This window comes from Staurois parvus, unplaced genomic scaffold (assembly GCF_062004578.1).
Source record: "Staurois parvus isolate SC_StPar_1 unplaced genomic scaffold, SC_StPar_1.0 ptg000569l, whole genome shotgun sequence".
In the NCBI taxonomy this organism is placed as follows: Eukaryota; Metazoa; Chordata; class Amphibia; order Anura; family Ranidae; genus Staurois; species Staurois parvus.
In genome coordinates, this window is record NW_028318365.1 from 703,180 (window position 1) to 723,133 (window position 19,954).

At 45.0% G+C, this 19,954-nt stretch overlaps 1 protein-coding gene across 1 annotated transcript in view; it reads right to left on the reverse strand.

Annotated features, from left to right (window-relative positions):
* Positions 1-19,954, reverse strand: part of LOC149450637 (uncharacterized) — a 53,689-nt gene that overhangs the window by 14,588 nt on the left and 19,147 nt on the right. Inside the window, 1 exon segment of the mRNA XM_089691680.1 lies at positions 11,263-12,048. Coding sequence (XP_089547806.1) covers positions 11,263-12,048 — 786 coding nt within the window.

The following is a 19,954-nucleotide window of genomic DNA, read 5'->3' on the forward strand; positions in this document are numbered from 1 at the left end:
GCTATAAATGTGTCCCCTATAGATAATACCGGGGACTAAAGGTTGTCACCATTTCAGCACACACAACTTAAGGTTTGACATGTTGGATATCTATTTACTCGCTGCAACCTCGGCTTTTATATTTTTACACATAAATGGGTCATTTATTGCTTTTTTGTGCCATGAAATTAACTTAAGTGTATTTTTTACTGAAATTTGGCATTTCCTAGACTTTGTGATAATATTTTCTGACATAAAACATTAGAACTGCCACTATTTTATTCTCTAAAGTCTCTACTTTCAGAAAATCGATATTTTGGGGGTTTCGTGTCATCTTTAGGGCTAAAATGATTTTTTAAATGTTTGCAAAAAGGGCTCTGGGAGTGAAAGGGAGGAAGGATAAGCTGGACACTCCCCTTTCCTGAGGAGCAGCCAATCGGTTCTCATTACACTGCAAGGTCTCTCCCCTCCCTGCTAGTCCCCGGGTGCGGTGCTGGAGACAGGCGGGGGAGGGGAGGAGGAGATAAACAGAACAATGTTACACATATTAAATGTTTTAGTCGCTATAAAGCCCCTTTCATTTTTGAAAGCCCCGGACATTCCTTAAAGAGTCTCAGATTTATATACATTTTCTGTTAAAAAGGAATGTTTCCTTCCTCCTGAGCAGCAATGTAAGGGGCTCTATGCTCCATACTCCTGACCCCGGCACTCCATCATTGTGTTGGCTGCATAGTGTAATGATTGCCCATTGGCTGCCTGTGTAGTGTCATCATTGCCCTTTGTAGGCCATGTATGGTCAGGATGGTCCTTGTCTTGTCTATTTATTGTCAGTGCTGTTTGTTTAGAGGACCATATTACTAGAATTTATCTCCACAATGAGGAGAATGTTCCGGCCCCGGAAGTGGGGGAATGTTCTGCCCCTGAAGGGGTTCATCTGGGTTCCCACACTATATATGTGTGTATCATCATCTGCTGGAGATAAAAGACATCACAATGACTATGGAGGAAGAGGACGGACGTGACTATGGAGGAAGAGGACGGACGTGACTATGGAGGAAGAGGACGGACGTGACCGTGGAGGGAGAGGACGGACGTGACCGTGGAGGGAGAGGACGGATGTGACAGGGGGGTTACTGGATGTAAATAGGAAATAACATCTTATTACCTCCTCTGCTGCCAAGTGCAGCAAAATATCTCTGATCTGCTTCCTCCCAACTCACCTCTCGGAATGTCCTCTCTGTCCCTGACATCACTTCCTGTTTGAACCTGACATCACTTCCTGTCTGTATTCCATAAAGAAGTCCTGTCTGGGGAGAAATGAGATCCCCATCTTGTGGATTTCAGAGAAACAGCAGCCCCAAGAAACTTCCCCTAAAGACCATTCCAGCATTGTATCTACCTTACAGGGATACCAGGGAAGATCAAAAAGAACTAAAAAACAGTAAGAAACAATAAATCTAACTCTTATGCAACCAACTGTTTAAAAAGGATATTTTACTACAGATAGAAAAGTCTTAAAGACACAGAATACAAGATAAAAACAAAATACATAATAAAACAGAGACCTCCAAAACAGATCTTTTTGGGTAAAAAAAATGCAAAAATAAATCCAAAGGCATAAAAATATCTATCAATCCACTGATAATGAAGATGTTAGACATAAATGACAAGGATGTAATGGTCACAGAGGAATGGTGGTGGAGATCTCTCACAGTAAGAACACTTCCTTGAATGGTTCTATAAATAAAGAATGAATCCTGGAGGGAATAAAGCTGTAAAGCAATAAATAATATATAAACTGGGCCATCCACTTCATCCATAAAGACATTGTGATTGAAGATCTTCTAGATCACATAGAAGGAGGACTCATCCATGATTTCATACATTTGTTTGGAAGGATAGAACAATCCTCAGAAGGGAACATGTAGGATGACAGGAAAGGCTCCTGACTGGTGAGATCCTCCAAACATAATGATGACATCCATGAACTGGAGCGAGCTCGTTGGGGTGATAAAGCCAATCTGGAAACACTGTGTAGACGTTCTCCAAGAACTCAGCACACTCCAGGTGTGGAGAAAGTCTCCAGGTGGGTTTAGCCTGTCATTTATCATAGGTAGAAATGTCCACACATGGACTTCCACAGGGACCCCCAGACTACATATAGATCCTGTACAGTGTCCCCTGTAATGAACTGCTTCCCACCAGGCCTATAGCAGAATGACAGCTGAGGGGGATCTCTCCCATCCTGGGTGGACATCATATGAAGTCCTCCAAGTCTAGTGGCTCTGCTGTATCCTGATATGTCACCTGCTGTGTCCACCAGATGACAGATCATTGTACCAGGCCAGCCCAGTACCATGTGATTGCTATGACCAATCACAGTGATCACATGACAGTTGTACACAATGAATGTCTTTCATTCATAGCCATTCATTGTGTACTATTGTGATGGTCTCTGTGATTTGTCACTGGCTCACTACCTCTACTGGAAGTTTACTCCAAGCATCAACTACTCTTTCAGTAAAATAATACTTTCTGAGATTAGTTGTGAACTTTCCTCCAGTTAGTTGGAGGTCATGTCCCGTGTTCTTCATTTTGGTTTCATATTGAAAATCCTGCCCTCCTGAACCTTATTCACTCCCTTGTTGTATGTAAAGGTTTCAGTCATGTCTCCCCTTTCCCTTCTCTCCTCCAGACTGGACATGTTACGTTCCTGAAGTCTCTCCTGATATCACTATTTGTATTCCCCGTCTCTGGACTCGTTCTATCTTATCAATACCTTTATGTAAGTGAGGTCTCCAGAACTGGACACAGTATTCTAAATGAGGTTGCTGGTGACCCCTCTAGTGATATAAAGATCTATACAGAGGAATCAGGACCTTCTTCCTCCTGCTGGTGACCCCTCTAGTGATAGAAAGACCTATATAGAGGAATCGGGACCTCCTTCCTCCTGCTGGTGACCCCTCTAGTGATATAAAGACCTATATAGGGGAATCAGGACCTCCTTCCTCCCGCCGGTGACCCCTCTAGTGATATAAAGATCTAAATAAGTACCCCAAATCCTTTTCTTCTGAAGTGCTGTCAAGCAACATAACCCCCATGTTGTACTCTCTCAAGGGATTCTTTTTCCCTAGGTGCATTATGTTGCATTTAGAAACATTGAACTGCAATTTCCACTTCTCTGACCAATCATCCAGCAATGCCAAATCCTGTTCCATGTTACAGACACCTCCAGGGATATCCTCCTTATTACACACCTTGTGTGTCATCAGCAACGAGACATCCCCTTACCCAACAACCCTTTACATCCCCTTACCCAACAACCACTTATATATAGATTACATAGAACAGCTCCCAGTACAGAGCCTTGGGGTACACCACTAGTGACTGCTCTCTGTTCTGAGTGAACCCCATTTACAACCACACTCTGGTATCTCTCCTTTATCCAACTGCACATCCACTGAACCCCCCAAGGGCTAAGTCCTAGCTTGTCCAACTTCTGTATTAGATCATTATGTGGAACTATATCACATGCCTTGCTGGAATCAAGATATTCTATGTCCACAGCACCACCCTGGTCCAAATCATTGGTGATATAGTCAAAAAGTCCAATCAGATGTGTCTGCCATGGTCTGCCCCCAGTACAGCCATGCTGCTTTGGATCCAGCAAGTTGTGTGTTTCTAGATGATCAATGATCCTTCCTTTCAGGAGTGATTCCATTAACATGACTACCACCGATGTTAGACTCACTGGCCTGTAATTGCCGGCTTCTACCTTGCTGCCCTTCTTGGATGGAACACACTGTGCACTCCATTACATGAACAACATGGGGAGTGCTGCAATCATCATCTGATCAGGATACAAAGGGGTATGAGCCAATCCTAGATCAGCAGGTGTCTACAGGTTACCACCCCACAGGGTTATAAGCCAATTGTAGATCAGCAGGTGCCTACAGGTTACCACCCCACAGGGATATGAGCCAATCGTAGATCACCAGGTGCCTACAGGTTACCACCCCACAGGGATATGAGCCAATCGTAGATCAGCAGGTGCCTACAGGTTACCACCACACAGGGATATGAGCCGTTTGTAGATCAGCAGGTGCCTACAGGTTACCACCCCACAGGGTTATAAGCCAATTGTAGATCAGCAGGTTGTCAGAACTGTTCTGGCTCACAGAATGAAACAGGAAGGCCTGAACTTATCATCTCTACATGGACATGCTGGAAGCCATTTTGTTCTGTATATTCTATTTCATGGTTTCTGAACACAGATTCTAAGAGCCTTCCAAGGTGGTTACAGCTTATGTTCCCAGGTTATAAATCTGGGGGAGGTATGGTGGGATCAGACGGCTACAAGATGAAGACTAGACATGACACCAAGTGGTAAGATAAATGGATGAGTCCATGTCTAGATTGAACAAAGGACACAAGAACTGGTCACAATGATTATTTCCCATGATCCTCTGGAAAGAGTGCATATTATACCTTACATTGTATATGGTGTTATTATTATGTGACAGGAATATCTGATCCAAAAATGTCAATTGTATTATTATTAGTATTACATGAAGTGAATGCTTGCTTACTTATGTTATCCAGGTTTATATTACTATATTCCATTTCCACATACATATATTTATATGAAATGGTTTAACAATGAATACATATTGATATATTGGGGATATTCTGTTTGTAACATTATAAAGTATCAGTTTGAGTTCATTGTATGACAACGTTGTTATGTTACAGAAGACGTGAGATAAGAAGTCTCAGTATAATGACCTCATCTTTTTGTAGGATGTATAGGTAGATTTTTCTTCTCCAGAATCACTTAATACATTATTTGCAGTGACTTTGGTACAAGTTTGTCTGAAACCAACCCGTCAGAAAAGCGGTTATCTGGTAATATAGTGATGTCCTTACTAGCCAAGGATAAAGGTCAACCCTCGTCATGTTGCAGAAGACATGTCAGAGAAACCCAAATCCTTCCCAATCCTATACTGCCCCCTATATGCCGATGATGTCAAACAGTAATACCGGAAGTGCATGGGCCGCCATCTTGGTATAGGACCATCACATATCCCAATAGAGATTTCACCCTGCAGTGTCCCAGGTGGACACTTTTAAATATGAGTTCATTATTATATTATTTTTATAAAGGTATTTTTTTTGGCAATATTACACTATTTGGAGTGTTCTTTTCTATGATATGGAGCGGAGTTGGAGAGTTTTAAAGAGCTGAGGGTGGTGAGCAGTTTGTACCAGTATACCTGCCTGGGTTAAAAGGGGAAAAATGCAGTATGACCTGGGATGCAGGTCAAACCTGAAGGTGAGGGCAATAGTGTGTCCGGGGTGTATGCACACTGAAGGGTGACACAAGAGCCCTTCATCTGGATGTGAATGAGCAGGAATGTGATCACTGGTTATCACTTGAAGCACCGTGCAGGTAAAGGCACAGATCACTGTCATTTTGGAGGAGTATTGGACGGTGGATTGTGAGCACTGTATATAAAGGACTTCCCATGTTGATGCACATGAAGGACTATATTATGTGGAGGTGATTGGTCACTTGATAAATATGGTTTAGAAGATATATGAATATATACTAGTACATGGGATATAGGATATAGGTGTCAGGTAACCACGCACATCTATGCACATACGTTTATCACTTCTCACACAAGGTTTTGCACATATTGCATTGATTATACTCATTTGTATGTTCTATCTATTTATATTATGGTATGAATACAGTTTGCTGATCATGCACATGTTTGCACATGCGTTCAACGCCTCACATTCGGTATTAGTACCACTGCATCTGATTGCTTCTATTTGTGCTCTGCATTTATATTCACTTACATAGAAGACCCTGTTAACACCCCTATATTGGAGGAAGACTATGCCCAAGAAGAAGACCTCCAATTATTAGTGACATCCAAATCTCAATTCAGTATTAGAGATGGATTACTGATAAGAACATCCAAAAATGGTGTCCAACAATGGGGAGTCCCCACTATATGTAGAGGACTCAGGTTACAACATGATCATGAAGCACCTACAGCAGGTCACCGAGGTGAGAAGATTCCCTACGAATTACTCCGGGATTATGCTTACTGCCCTCATATGTTGAAGAATGTTCAAACCTACTGTCAGGGTTGTCTAGTTTGTGCTCAGTTTCAGCCATCATGTCCAACTTCAGAAGAAGGGTTTCTCATTGTCATGGTCCAATTTGCAGATTGATTTTATTGGTCCTGTCACAAAATCATCTACAGGAAACAAATACATGTTGACAGTCACTTGTTTATTTACTAAGTAGGTAGAATGTTCACTGGCTCCCAATAACACCACTGAAACATGTGCCACGTCACTCATTAACCATGTATTTTCCACATTTGGGCTTCCTCAAAGGATTGATTCGGATCATGGCAGACATTTTACAAGTGAGGTAATGTCTAAGATGTGGAAAATGTCAGGTGTCAAATGTAAGTTACACATTGCCTATCGTCCAGCATCTAGCGGAGCAGTAGAGTGCTATAACCAGTCAATCATCAACATCCTGAAGAAATTCATGAAAGAATCAGGTAAAGACTGGGATATGACGTTACCTTTAGTGCTCATGGCTATTAGAGCAACTCCAAGTACCACAACCAAGATGTCACCATTTGAGTTGATGATAGGTAGGAAAATGTACTTCCCCAACTTCTGTTGTATCACACATCTGACCATAACCTGATCAATGCAGCCACGACACATCAATATGTTGAAAACCTTCGACAGAACCTACAACATGCTTTTGCCTTTGCACAGAAGAATCTAGAGAAAGCCGTGATAAGCAACTAAACTTATTACCATCTCAAAACTACCAAGAAGGAGCATAAATTATAAAATGTATTTATACAACTGTGCTCCAGATAGAGTCAAGGAAAGAAATGTCTTCCTTCATGGAAAGGTCCGTATACTAATACTGACAACATTTCACCTGTGGTATATAAAATAAGAATTGTCATAAATGGAGATTGTGTGGACAAATGGCTTCACATTAATCGATTCTGTACCTGTCATCCTAGGTGTCAACTGAGAATGATGCAAGGTGATGTAGAAGAAGATTTTTAATTTGTACCATAAGAGAATGTTACTATAATGATTGAACATTCTGATGTTTTTCTCTCAACATCCAGATGTTCATATCTCAAGTCCTATGCAGTTTTATTGGACATACCAATTATAGCAGAATGCCATAATAATGTGGCCATTCAGTTAATATCCAGCATAGCTAGAAAATGTAAATAATGAATTAATGAATTGATAATAATACATATTAAAACTGTTTTTCTTTAACAAAATTCATATTGACTCCATATTGACCAAGACTGAAGGTCCAAACAGACCAGATCATTATTTGGTAAAGATGCGGATGGCTACCAAAGACACAGCGATCGTTTGGATGGACTTAATCCTTGGTGTACACCTCAAGTCCGAACCTATCATTGGACCGGGTCCCTCATCAGGAAAGATGTTCCAGGATTCTTAGTAACAGAAAGAGAGATATTATCTCAGAAGATCTTTGTGAATTTGGATCCAAAGATATCCATTGAAAGAAACTACAACATATCCCAGCTACAACTTGTGGAAATACAAGAATGGTATACTGCCACATAAACCGAGCTCAAGCAAGAGTACGGGTCATGTTGGAACACCAGGAAAACATTCACTACTCAACCAATGTCTACAAATCAACAACCAAAGTGATTCATCAGATTTTTGATTACAAGCTTTGTATTCTCGATGTTGGGTATGATGGTGGAAACAACTACTTTGCAGTTCATTTCATTTTTATTAAGACACCACCATGCCGTTATCAGTTTGGATGAAAAGAGGAAAACATTCCTCAATCCAGGATGAAGAAAGGCCTCACTCTTTGCAGTAAATGACTTATACTCTGACCTTTGCCCCAGATATGTCTTAGGTTGTTCACCTGAATACCATGGAGAAAAAGGGGGGAAATGACGGAACTGTTCTGGGCTCAGAGAATGAAACAGGAAGGCCTGAACTTATCATCTCTACATGGACATGCTGGAAGCCATTTTGTTCTGTATATTCTATTTCATGGTTTCTGAACACAGATTCTAAGAGCATTCCAAGGTGGTTACAGCTTATGTTCCCAGGTTATAAATCTGGGGGGGGGGGTATGGTGGGATCAGACGGCTACAAGATGGAGACTAGACATGACACCAAGTGGTAAGATAAATGGATGAGTCCATGTCTAGACTGAACAAAGGACACAAGAACTGGTCACAATGATTATTTCCCATGATCCTCTGGAAAGAGTGCATATTATACCTTACATTGTATATGGTGTTATTATTATGTGACAGGAATATCTGATCCAAAAATGTCAATTGTATTATTATTAGTATTACATGAAGTGAATGCTTGCTTACTTATGTCATCCAGGTTTATATTACTAGATTCCATTTCCACATACATATATTTATATGAAATGGTTTAACAATGAATACATATTGATATATTGGGGATATTCTGTTTGTAACATTATAAAGTATCAGTTTGAGTTCATTGTATGACAACGTTGTTATGTTACAGAAGACGTGAGATAAGAAGTCTCAGTATAATGATTAAAGTGGTTGTAAACCCCAAATATTAAAAAATTACTTTTTTCCATAAATGCATTTTAATGTAAACATCTATACAGCTGTGATTGTACCTCAGAAAAATGCTCCTTTAGCTTGTCTCCGCCCTCCAAAATCTGCTGGTCTGTGGGCGTGGCTTAGGACCAGAGAATAGTAGGTGGAGATGTGATGTCACACAATCCCCCAGTTATACCCCCCTCCAGCCTCGGCTCAAGAACAATCACTGGTGCTGATGAGTGCTGAGTTGTGGATCTTGTGAAGGCAGAGACCAGCATGGAGAGGACACCCCCTCCCCCACCCTTTGCAGTGTATTACATGGAGGCTCATTCTGGTCTCTTCCTCAGCACAGCCTGTCACTCACAGGAGAAGGGGAGTGGTGACACCATATTTCTGCTGGTGTCAGATTTATTCTGCTCAGAAGATCAGGCGGGATTTCTGGAGAAAGGGATTGCTTCAAGATACCAGACTAAGCTGAATGGCTCAGTAAAGGTAAAATCTACCCAACTGCAGGATGAGACTGATTTGTGTTTTTTAGGTTTACAACCACTTTCAGTAATACATTATTAGCAGTGACATGGGTACCAGTCTGTGTGACACCAAACCTGGCAGAAAAGCAGTTCCCTCTAAATGTAGTCATGTCCTTACCAGCCGAGGTTAAAGGTCAACCCTTGTCATGTTCCAGAAGACATGTCAGAGAATTCCTCATCCTATACTGCCCCCTTCAGGTCACTGAAATCAATTAGTAGAGAAAATAGCACCTAGTCTGACGTCATTGTGAGGAGAGATGAGCTTTGCCCGCCTAGGTTTTATTTGGAGGGATAAAAGTAAGAGACGGACAGAGAAGAGGACACATCACAAAACAAGACCCCACAAGACAGGAGACAAGGGACAACAGACGGACACAGACACCCCCTGAAGTGAGCGCACTGAAAGCTGACATCACTGACACCATACAGTCCATATTGGGAACTAGAACTTTCATTTTCCTCAGATAACTTGTACTCCCCTTATATCTCCAGATACATTGTTTAGTCCGATAACGGTTCTGGTGAGCACAGGAGGGGATGTGACGTCATTTTACCTGCAGTATAAATTATTATCATTTCCCTCCTCTGGGGAAGATTGATTTTACATATCCCTGAAGCTGATTCTGGCTTCTAGTCAATGGTTTATCCGGATGTATACAGTATATATATGACAAGGTAGACTACTTCATGTAACATTACATCTTCATCTCAGATTGTAAGCGGATTGGATTGGCCTGTGTATGGGATTCCAGATCAAGTCATGGCAAGGTACACGTTGAGCGTTGAATATCTGGCTGTAGAGAGATCACGGGGGGATTTGTATATCTGTTGTCACATGTTGCTGAGTTACTGATTTCTTACACGACATTTCCAGACAGTTGGATGTAATTCATTAATATTTGGAAGTAATTGCTGGCTTGTATTTCTCCCCATTATTGTGGATTAGATCATTGTACTGTTATCTTGTATTGTTTATTATTTATCATCACCTATTATATTTCATCCCCATTTTGTACTGATTTATATTATTAATAAATATATATTTTTGCACATTATTGCGTTTTATTTTGTCTTCCAATTATCACAAATACAGAACTGGGATGTCGGTTACTTTGTGAGAATTAGTAGGGAATCTCCTTCATTCCAGATCCCGCCTGTTTCCATGAATTGTATACGGATTATTTCCTCACAGATAAAGTTCTGACAATTTGTACCGTTCTGGTGTTTTTGATCCTCAGAAATGAGATCTGCCGTCATCAGACATGATGGATTTTCAGACATCTATCCCATAGTTTGTAGACTCTATAACTCTCCTACACACTGAATCATAGACACTGATTGGGGTTATTGTACCCAAGAAATGGCGCAGAATACACCTTTGTCTACATTTATAAGGAAAGACCATTTATTTGTAAAAACAAGAAACAAGAAAAATGGTAACAAGTGGCGTTTAATACCACCAAAATAAATATCTATTTGTGTGAAAAAAAATGATAAAAATATAATTTGGGTACAATGTTGCATGACTGTGTAATTGTCATTCAAAGTGTGAGAGCGCTGATAGTTACCAGTCAGCCTGGGCAGGAAGGGGGTGGAAGTGTCCGGTATACAGGAGGTAGAAATATTTATTTTTAAACACACCTCAAGTGTTTGTGAAATCTCCCACCACAAAATGTACTCAGCCAATCACAGGGCAGGACTCCATTTTTACTCTTCTCCTGATATTAATGGCCGACCCGGTCCCACACTTCATCCATGTCTTTGGGGACCTCTGATCTCCTTATGGACTGTTTCTTCCATGATGAAGATCAGCCATGGAGTATATCTGAGGTGTATATCAGGGTGTGCTTCTTCCCCACATGAGAGCTGGGATGTCCAGCAACATTCATCTAGAAGACATTTCCCACACTCAAGGCACTAATACACCTCCAGGGTTGTGTGGGACCCCTGATGTACAGGAAGACAGGACTTCAGTGAGGAACATTTCCCTCACTCAGGACAGGGAAGTGGCTTCTCCTCATGTGAGATCTCTGATGTCTTGAAAGATCGGACTTCACTGAAAAACATTTACCACACTCAGGACAGGAATATGGCTTCTCCCCTGTGTGAGATCTCTGATGTCTGGAAAGATGGGACTTCCTTGAAAAACATTTCCCACACTCAGGACAGGAATACGGCTTCTCCCCCGTGTGAGATCTTTGATGTGTGTAAAGACTGGACTTATCTGAAAAACATTTCCCGCACTCAGGACAAGAATACGGCTTCTCACCTGTGTGAGATCTCTGATGTCTGGAAAGATGGGACTTCATTGAAAAACATTTCCCACACTCAGGACAGGAAAGTGGCTTCTCCCCCGTGTGAGATCTCTGATGTCTGGAAAGATGGGACTTCCTTGAAAAACATTTCCCACACTCAGGACAGGAATACGGCTTCTCCCCCGTGTGAGATCTTTGATGTGTGTAAAGATTGGACTTCACTGAAAAACATTTCCCACACTCAGAACAAGAATACGGCTTCTCACCTGTGTGAGACCTTTCATGTATGGCAAGATCTGATTTTTGTGCAAAACATTTCCTGCACTCAGGACAGGAATATGGCTTCTCCCCTGTGTGGGATCTGTGATGTGTGTAAAGATGGGACTTGTGTGGAAAACATTTCCCACACTCAGGGCAGGAAAACGGCTTCTCTCCCGTGTGAGATCTCTGATGTGTGTAAAGACTGGACTTCTGTGAAAAACATTTCCCGCACTCAGGGCAAGAATATTTCCTCGCCCCCGTGTGAGATCTCTGATGTGTGTAAAGACTGGAATTGTCTGAAAAACATTCTCCACACTCAAGACAGGAATATGGCTTTTGCCCTGTATGCGATCTCTGATGTCTGTAAAGATTGGACCTTTGTGAAAAACATTTTCCACATTCAGGGCAAGAATACGGCTTCTCTCCTGTGTGAGATCTTTTATGCACGTTAAGTTTGGATTTGAAATGGAAACCCTTCCCGCACTCAGTACAGGAGAAGTTCTTCCCTGTTGGAAGGCCGGCCCGGACCCGCACAGTCTGAGGTTCCTCAGGATACGAGGAATCCGATGGTCCATCTACACTGGGTGGTGCCGGATGGACATTGGAGGGAGCCGGGTTTTCTCCTGGACTATACTGTGTGATGTCCTCATCTTCTACTTTCCAGTCTGGAGACAAAGTGAGACAATCCTCAGAGGTTTTCCTCATCTCCCGGCCATGGACTAAAATACAAAGACAAAGAGGATTACTAGACAGGAGCTGATTGGTTCCCCCAAACCAAGACTCCGCCCACATCAGGCAGCTTGGTCTCTGAGGAGCTTACAATTCCACCCTCAAGGGAACTAGGAAATGGCTCCTCTGATCTCCTACCAGGTCATTTCTTTATTCATGGACCTTAGTCAGAGAGTGAGGAAACAACCAGAACTGTCTTTTATAGGAGGGACAGTGATGAGGGGATTATAGGACGAGGGTCCCCACCCCCTCTATCACTCATCGCCATCTTCCCAACACAAGAAGTACTGCACTTCCTTATTTACTCCATGATTTAGTCATGAAGAACAGCGGGGCTGAGCCCCACCAGAGGTCAGAGAGTGAGGATGGGGGAGAACAACCAAGATGAAGACTGGACTGATCCTGAAGACCACCATCATTGGGGTATTGACTCCTCCTTCATTATCACTTTCTGTTTAAGGGTCCAAAGTTGGAGGATGTTATCACATTATTATCACCATGTAAAAGTCTGTGCTCCAATCACATCATCCGATATAAAATGTCCAGCTGGGAGGAAATGGGAGGAACAAAAAAGAGGTTGAGAAGAGCTTATGAATCAACATTTTACTGCCAGCTGAACCCCAGAATCTCCATAAATCCAGTCTAGATACATAAATTGTGTCTGCAGCACAGAGAAGGAAGATTATCCGAGAGAAATCCAGGAATACAGGACGGGGAACACAGCTCAGGAAAGTGACCAGGGGATTACAGGCTGATATCACCCAGTCCCCGCCCTACTCTGGACCAATCAGTGAGCAGTATGGGTGGAGGAATGGATTTAGTGTTCATGACCCACCTGTGCTGATCTCTGTAGGAGTGTCCTCCTCTATAAATGTCCCCGTTATTCCATCCTCCTCCATAGACTGCTGATCATCCCTCACATACGCCTCTTCTTCTTCTGCTTTCACCTCAACTTTTATATCGATTGGATCTCCACTCTAAATCAAGGAAATGAGAGAAAATATCATCTGTAAAATGTAAGGTCACATAAAATATCCACACATTGTCACCATGAATCCATGTTCTAAATGCTCCATCCACCAACCTTGTAATAGTGAGGGATGGTGTGACCTTCCTGTGTGGAATCCCGGGAATACAGAGGACGGGGACATCTCTCTGGTGGGTTCCTGTAGCTGGATGACTCCACCATGGTGTCCTGGTACAGATCTTTGTGTTCTTTTAGAAGCTCTGACTCCTCCATCCCCCCATCCTCATCCTCCTCTTTAATCTCTTCTTTAACCTCAACTTTAGGATCTCTCAGGTTTCCACTCTGAATATATAATAAAAATGACATCAATGGTAACAATGCAGATAATGTACAGATCCTAATGATACTATCAGTGATTGTTCCTCATCTACCTGATGGTGAGGGATGGTGTGACCTTCCTGTGTGGAATCCCGGGAATACAGAGGACGGGGACATCTCTCTGGTGGGTTCCTGGTATTAGGTGGCTCCATCATATCCTTGTGTCCTTCTGAAAACTCCTCCATCACTCCATACTCCTCATCCTCCTCTTTATACTCTTCTTTAACATCAATATTCTCATCCCCGAGGATTCCACTCTGAAAGATATAATAAAACATTCATTGTAACAAACATGCTGTGTATAAATCACAACTACCAATAATTGTCATCATCTACCTGATGATGGTGAGGGATGGTGTGACCTTCCTGTGTGGAATCCCGGGAATACAGAGGACGGGGACATCTCTCTGGTGGGTTCCCATGACTGGATCCATCTGTAGGAAACACACACACTGACTGAATCCATTGTTTCTATGTGTTTATCAGATGATGGGGGATCTAGGTGGATCCTCCGTACTGCTCTCTCCTTTACAATAAAGTCTCCTCTTACCCGGTGATGTGAGGGGCGGCTGATTGTCCATCATGACGTCCTTGTAGAGATCCTTGTGTCCTTCTAAATACTCCCACTCCTCCATGGAGAAATAGACAGTGACACCCTGACACCTTATAGGAACCTGACACACACAATGATACAGTCACCATCCAGACACATCCCTTGTCTGTTACTGGAGAATGTCCCAGAATTCCCGGCACCGCTCACCTCTCCTGTCAGCAGCTCAGTGATCTCTCTGGTGACTTCTAGAATCTTCTTCTTCTTTCTCTCTTCTATCAGGGAGGGAGGTGGAGGCAATGTGATGTCATATGATCTCCAGACTTCACAGGAGGAAAACTCTACATCTGAACACAAATAGTCACATCAAATGATATTCCCAGAATCCTCCTCACCTCTCCATTCAGGTCTCCATTTTATTAAAGCCCCACTTCAGGCTGAGGTATAATTCCCCCCCCCACAGGACCCCCACACTACGCAGGGTATAGACTTGTTGCAGCATTCTGATGTCATTACATACAACGCAGGACCAACAGTCCCACTTTACATGTGAGGATACCAAGGGGCCCCACATCCTAAGAGCATCAGGGAAAAAGACAAGATGAAGGGACATTAGGAGGAGGAGCTGTGAGGTCAGTGTGATGTCATAGGATTCTCTGACTCTGGATGGAGGGACATTGGGAGGAGGAGCTGTGAGGTCATTGTGATGTCATAGGATTCTCTGACTCTGGATGGAGGACATTGGGAGGAGGAACTGGGAGGTCAGTGTGATGTCATAGGATTCTCTGACTCTGGTTGGAGGGGCATTGGGAGGAGGAGCTGTGAGGTCAGTGTGATGTCATAGGATTCTCTGACTCTGGATGGAGGGGCATTGGGAGGAGGAGCTGTGAGGTCAGTGTGATGTCATAGGATTCTCTGACTCTGGATGGAGGGGCATTGGGAGGAGGAGCTGTGAGGTCAGTGTGATGTCATAGGATTCTCTGACTCTGGATGGAGGGACACTGGGAGGAGGAGCTGTGAGGTCGGTGTGATGTCATAGGATTCTCTGACTCTGGATGGAGGAACATTGGGAGAGGAGCTGTGAGGTCAGTGTGATGTCATAGATAAAATGCACGCCCACAGTGACTAGCTAACTGAAGTGTGGTCCGCCCATGACTGGGGTAAAGAGGGAATGAGGGGACTTTGAGCATATAAGAGTGACCGTGATATACTTTCACAGCCTTCACTATCTTTGGTCACCACTAGAGGGAGACGCCACTCCACTCCAGCTGGCTGACCACACACAGGCAAACACAAATCTTACATACAATCTTGTGCAAAGGTTGGGGAGCAATCTAGCAATTGGCACACCTTTCTAGGATTCCTCCAGCTATCCTACAAGCTAGAACCCCGGTGTTAATCAGTCTTCCACTGTCCACCCCCCCCCCCCACTCCGGACACACAACAAACAGTAGCTTGCCACCACCCAACAGTTTGTACGCAGACTGGTCTGCTGGGCCACCACACACACACCGATCTCCGTCTGGCAGATCTGCTACTTTACAATCTGCATGCTATCTGCCAACACACAGTGCAATTACATACAGATTGGCAATGAACTTAGACCGAGCACATAGACACTACAATACAACAATCTCTCTGGAGATATGAGCCTGAGCTTAGTACACAGAAGTCACTTAATAATTTTATGATTTAATACAAAAAGACACACAATTGGCTATTGACTATAACATAAAAGGGAATAAAAACAGAAATAAAACCTTACCAAGATTTATCCTGCGACTGGAGGAAGTCAAAGAAAGTCTGCAATTCACCAGTCATATTGAACCAACTCCGTACGAATCACCCCGTCCATATCTCAGGGCCCTCAATTTATTATTAGGACTTTAACCCTTGGCCAATCAACCCTCAGGGGTGTTCCTGTACCAACCCACAGGATGTTCTGTGTTCTGAGGTGCCCAATCTTGAATGGGCAAGAAACGATTTGGATCACTGAGTCAGGAAAATGATTTCTGACACAAGCGCATCAGTCCGATCGCGACAGTACCAATCACTTTTCAGCTATCGCAATCAGGTGCCATATAACCATTTTATGCGTTTCTCTGGGATTCTACAGAGGCTACAAATACTTTTTTACATGCAGATGTAGCCTACAGTGTGTCCAATCAGAAGGAAGCATTTTCATCTCTCTGCAACTAATATTTTAGCTTTTAAGAGATATTAAATAGATTCCTCTGATCTATTTCCTGCTGACTCTTGTAGCCAAAATGACTAGGATTCTTCTTTTAGGTTCAAGAAGGTGGCAAAGTCTGGCTACATAGGTGATGTTTTATTGGCATCCAGGTGTCACCTCCAGGTAAGAAGCTGCTCTGTCCTTTCAGATGCTAATTGGTGAACATATTTCTCTGACTGAATACTGAACACTTATCTGTAATAACATAGAATGAAAGTTGTGACGGACAGCAGAAATATTCTTTTTTTGTGTGTTGTCTGAAGTTCCTGGGCCTCACAGGGGGAGGGGAAATGGGATGTATCTCTATATAGAACAAAGGCAGCATGGCTCTGTGTGGCTGGGGAAAACCAGTCCAGGCCACTTCTTAGCAGAAAGTTGGGGGTGGGGACAATTGCAGGGCCATGTGGACTCGTTGTTGGGAGAGCTGGAGTCATGATGGACAGGGCTACTCCTGCCTGAGCCTTAACTAGGAGATGCTTGGAACTGTACTTTGCTTTGTACACTGCTGGCTGGTGAGTCCCTGAATCACTACCCTGTGAACTGCCCTCTGCTGAGTGCCCGGACCTCCTGCCTGCCAGAGCTTCCTTCTGCTGTGGGCCCTGCTACCTTGCCTGCCTGAATTGCCCTCTGCTGTGCCCGGACCTCTTGCCTGCCAGAGCTACCTTCTGCTGAGTGCCCTGATTACCTTGCCTGCCTGAATTGCCCTCTGCTGTGCCCGGACCTCCTTCCTGCCAGAGCTACCTTCTGCTGTGGGCCCTGCTTACCTTGCCTGCCTGAATTGCCCTCTGCTGTGCCCGGGCTGTCTTTGCCTCAACTGCCCTCTTCTGTGTGCTAGAACTACCCGCTGTTGCTGTGTGCTGAGCATGGTCGCCCCTGCTGCTGTCCGCTGTGAACCAGGACATCCCTGTCGGACCCGTGAGTTTATGCTCTCCTGTTTTCCCTGAACTGTTCTTGTACTCCCACTCCACCTCCCTGTTGGATTACAACTACTACAGACACTCACATCACCCCCGTTTGGATTATAAACTGCTGTAGTGACTTTAACTTTGCCTTGGGGCTGGACTACAAGTATTTTGGACTCTCTCTCCCTGCACTACTCCCCATTGAGTGACTGTTGTTGTTATGATCCACCAGGTGGTGCCTCTGGCTGCCCACTGGACAGACCTACCCAGAGCGTGGAGTCTAAGCCCCGGTCTGTGCTTTCACCAGGGCCCCTGATGGTGGGGATGGACTTGTAACAGACCAGGGCCAGGTCACGACCTCTGAGCAGGCCCACCAGTGGCAGAGGGAGCCTCCGGGGATGTATGCAGGTACCGGGACAGCCAGATGTGAGAAGGACGGCGGGACCTAGCAGGATGGTCACGAGCCGTGGTCCCGTGGGGTAAGCGAGGTACCGAATCGGCAGGCGAAGAGTAGTCAGGTCACACGCAGGGTAAGCAGGATAAGTCAGTCCGCAGAATGGTCAAACAAGCCGGGGGTCAGGAAAGGAGAAGGCAGAGTAATCAGGGCAATCCGGGTCAAAGCACAGGTGAAGGTAGCATAGTCAGGGCAATCCGGGTCAAATCACAGGAGAAGGCAGCGTAGTTAGGGCAATCCGGGTCAAATCACAGGAGAAGGCAGCGTAGTCAGGGCAATCAGGGTCACTAATCAGGTACAGGAACTTCAGGATCACAGATAGACCTTGCGGCAATCTGTGACAGTGCAGGGCATCTTTAAATAGTGCGCCCTGCACTGTCATTGGCCGGCCAGGACTTGCCCCCGGGCAGTCATTGGCCGCCCGAGGCGCGCCCGCGGCTCCTACTGCGCATGCGTGGTGTCCTGTCAGCCACGGCCCTCCGGGACCTAGTGCTTGTGTCCCGGCGTGAGCTGTCGCAAGTGCGCGTGCGCCGGGAGAGGCGCCGCGATCCCTGACAGTTGTCTGTTTTAATAAATCTTTAAGTGTTTTCTGTCTGCCTTGTGTGTTCTGACCCGCTTACCCTCCGTCACACTGGTTGGCAGCGGTGGGATCAGGACACTGAGGAGATGGCGGACAGCGAAAGCCAGCTGATGGAGAAACAGGCCCGGCCCAGTGAATACAGGAAGTGGACTATGTCGTGGCTGCAGGAGAGGGCTGAGGAGCTGTCCCTTACCTGGAAGGGCCTAGTCAAAGAGGATCTGGTCGCAGCCATTGAAGAAGCTGACCCCCAAGACACCCCAACAAGGGAGGTGAGCAGACCAACCTCAGCCTCCCCAGCACGCCATGACCCAAGATCCAAAAGCTCCTGGCTTACTCGTGTGGAGGAGGAGATGGCCCCCCTGGGGTCAGATGCCACAGTAGAGGACAAGCGAGAGGCTATCCGGAGGGCGCACGAGAGAGAGAGCCAAGGGAGCCGCCGTGATCTAAGTTGTCCTTCTAGCCCCAGGGCCGTGGGCTTCCCCCCTCTCCAGGTCAGCCGCAAAGACTTTAACGAAGCCGCCGGGGATGTGGAGGGTTTTTTTCAGGACTTTGAGCATTTGTGCCAACTCATGGAGGTGCCGCACACGGATTGGCTACGGCACCTCGTGGGTCTGCTAGAAGGGGGTGCAGCCGCAGCCTACCATACACTGGATTACCCAGACAGCTGAGATTATGCGCGGGTCAAACAGACGGTGCTTCAGTACTATGCGGTGACCCCGGAAACCTACAGGATTCAGTTCCGAGACTTATCCTGCAACTCAGAGCCCTCCTTCAAGATGTATGCTCGCAAAATGTCACAGGCCTGTCGTTGCTGGCTGGAGGGCGAACAGGCCCTCTCAGTGGAGAGTATTATCCAGACTTTCCTGAAGGAACAATTTTATGACAAATGCCCCTCTGAGGTCAGGGAGTGAGTGAAGGAGCGAAGTCCAGCCACCCTAGAGAAGGCCGCTGTGCTAGCAGACGAAGTTCTCACAATTAAGCCCCACTGGAAAAAACTGATGACAGAACCCGCAGGGACCCTGGGTGGTGCCTCTCCCCTGCAAAGCCATACCGCCCCCATGTCTACGGTCGCGCCACCCAGGGTCACGATGGAACGCCGGTGCTATGCATGTGGACAACCCGGGCATCTTATGGCTAGATGCTCCAAGAACATCCACCCCCCACAAACCCAAACCCCTCACCCTGACCACGATGTGTCATTGGTGACAGGAGAGCGGAGCCGATCTCCTTCCCCAAATGAATGGATGCCTCCAACAGAAATCGACACACCTCTAGGAGTCTACAGAGTTCGCCAGCTTACCCCCAAGCTACCCTGAGAAAAGGCAGCAGTACCTGCAGGAGGTTTCCATAGATGGCAGAAAGGCTACAGGGTTCTGCAACACAGGTACGTTCCTGACCCTTGGTGACCCCTGCGTATTAGATCCTGCAGTGAGCAAAAAGGACCCTGACTTTTCTATTGAGCTAGGGGGGGGTGCCATGAAA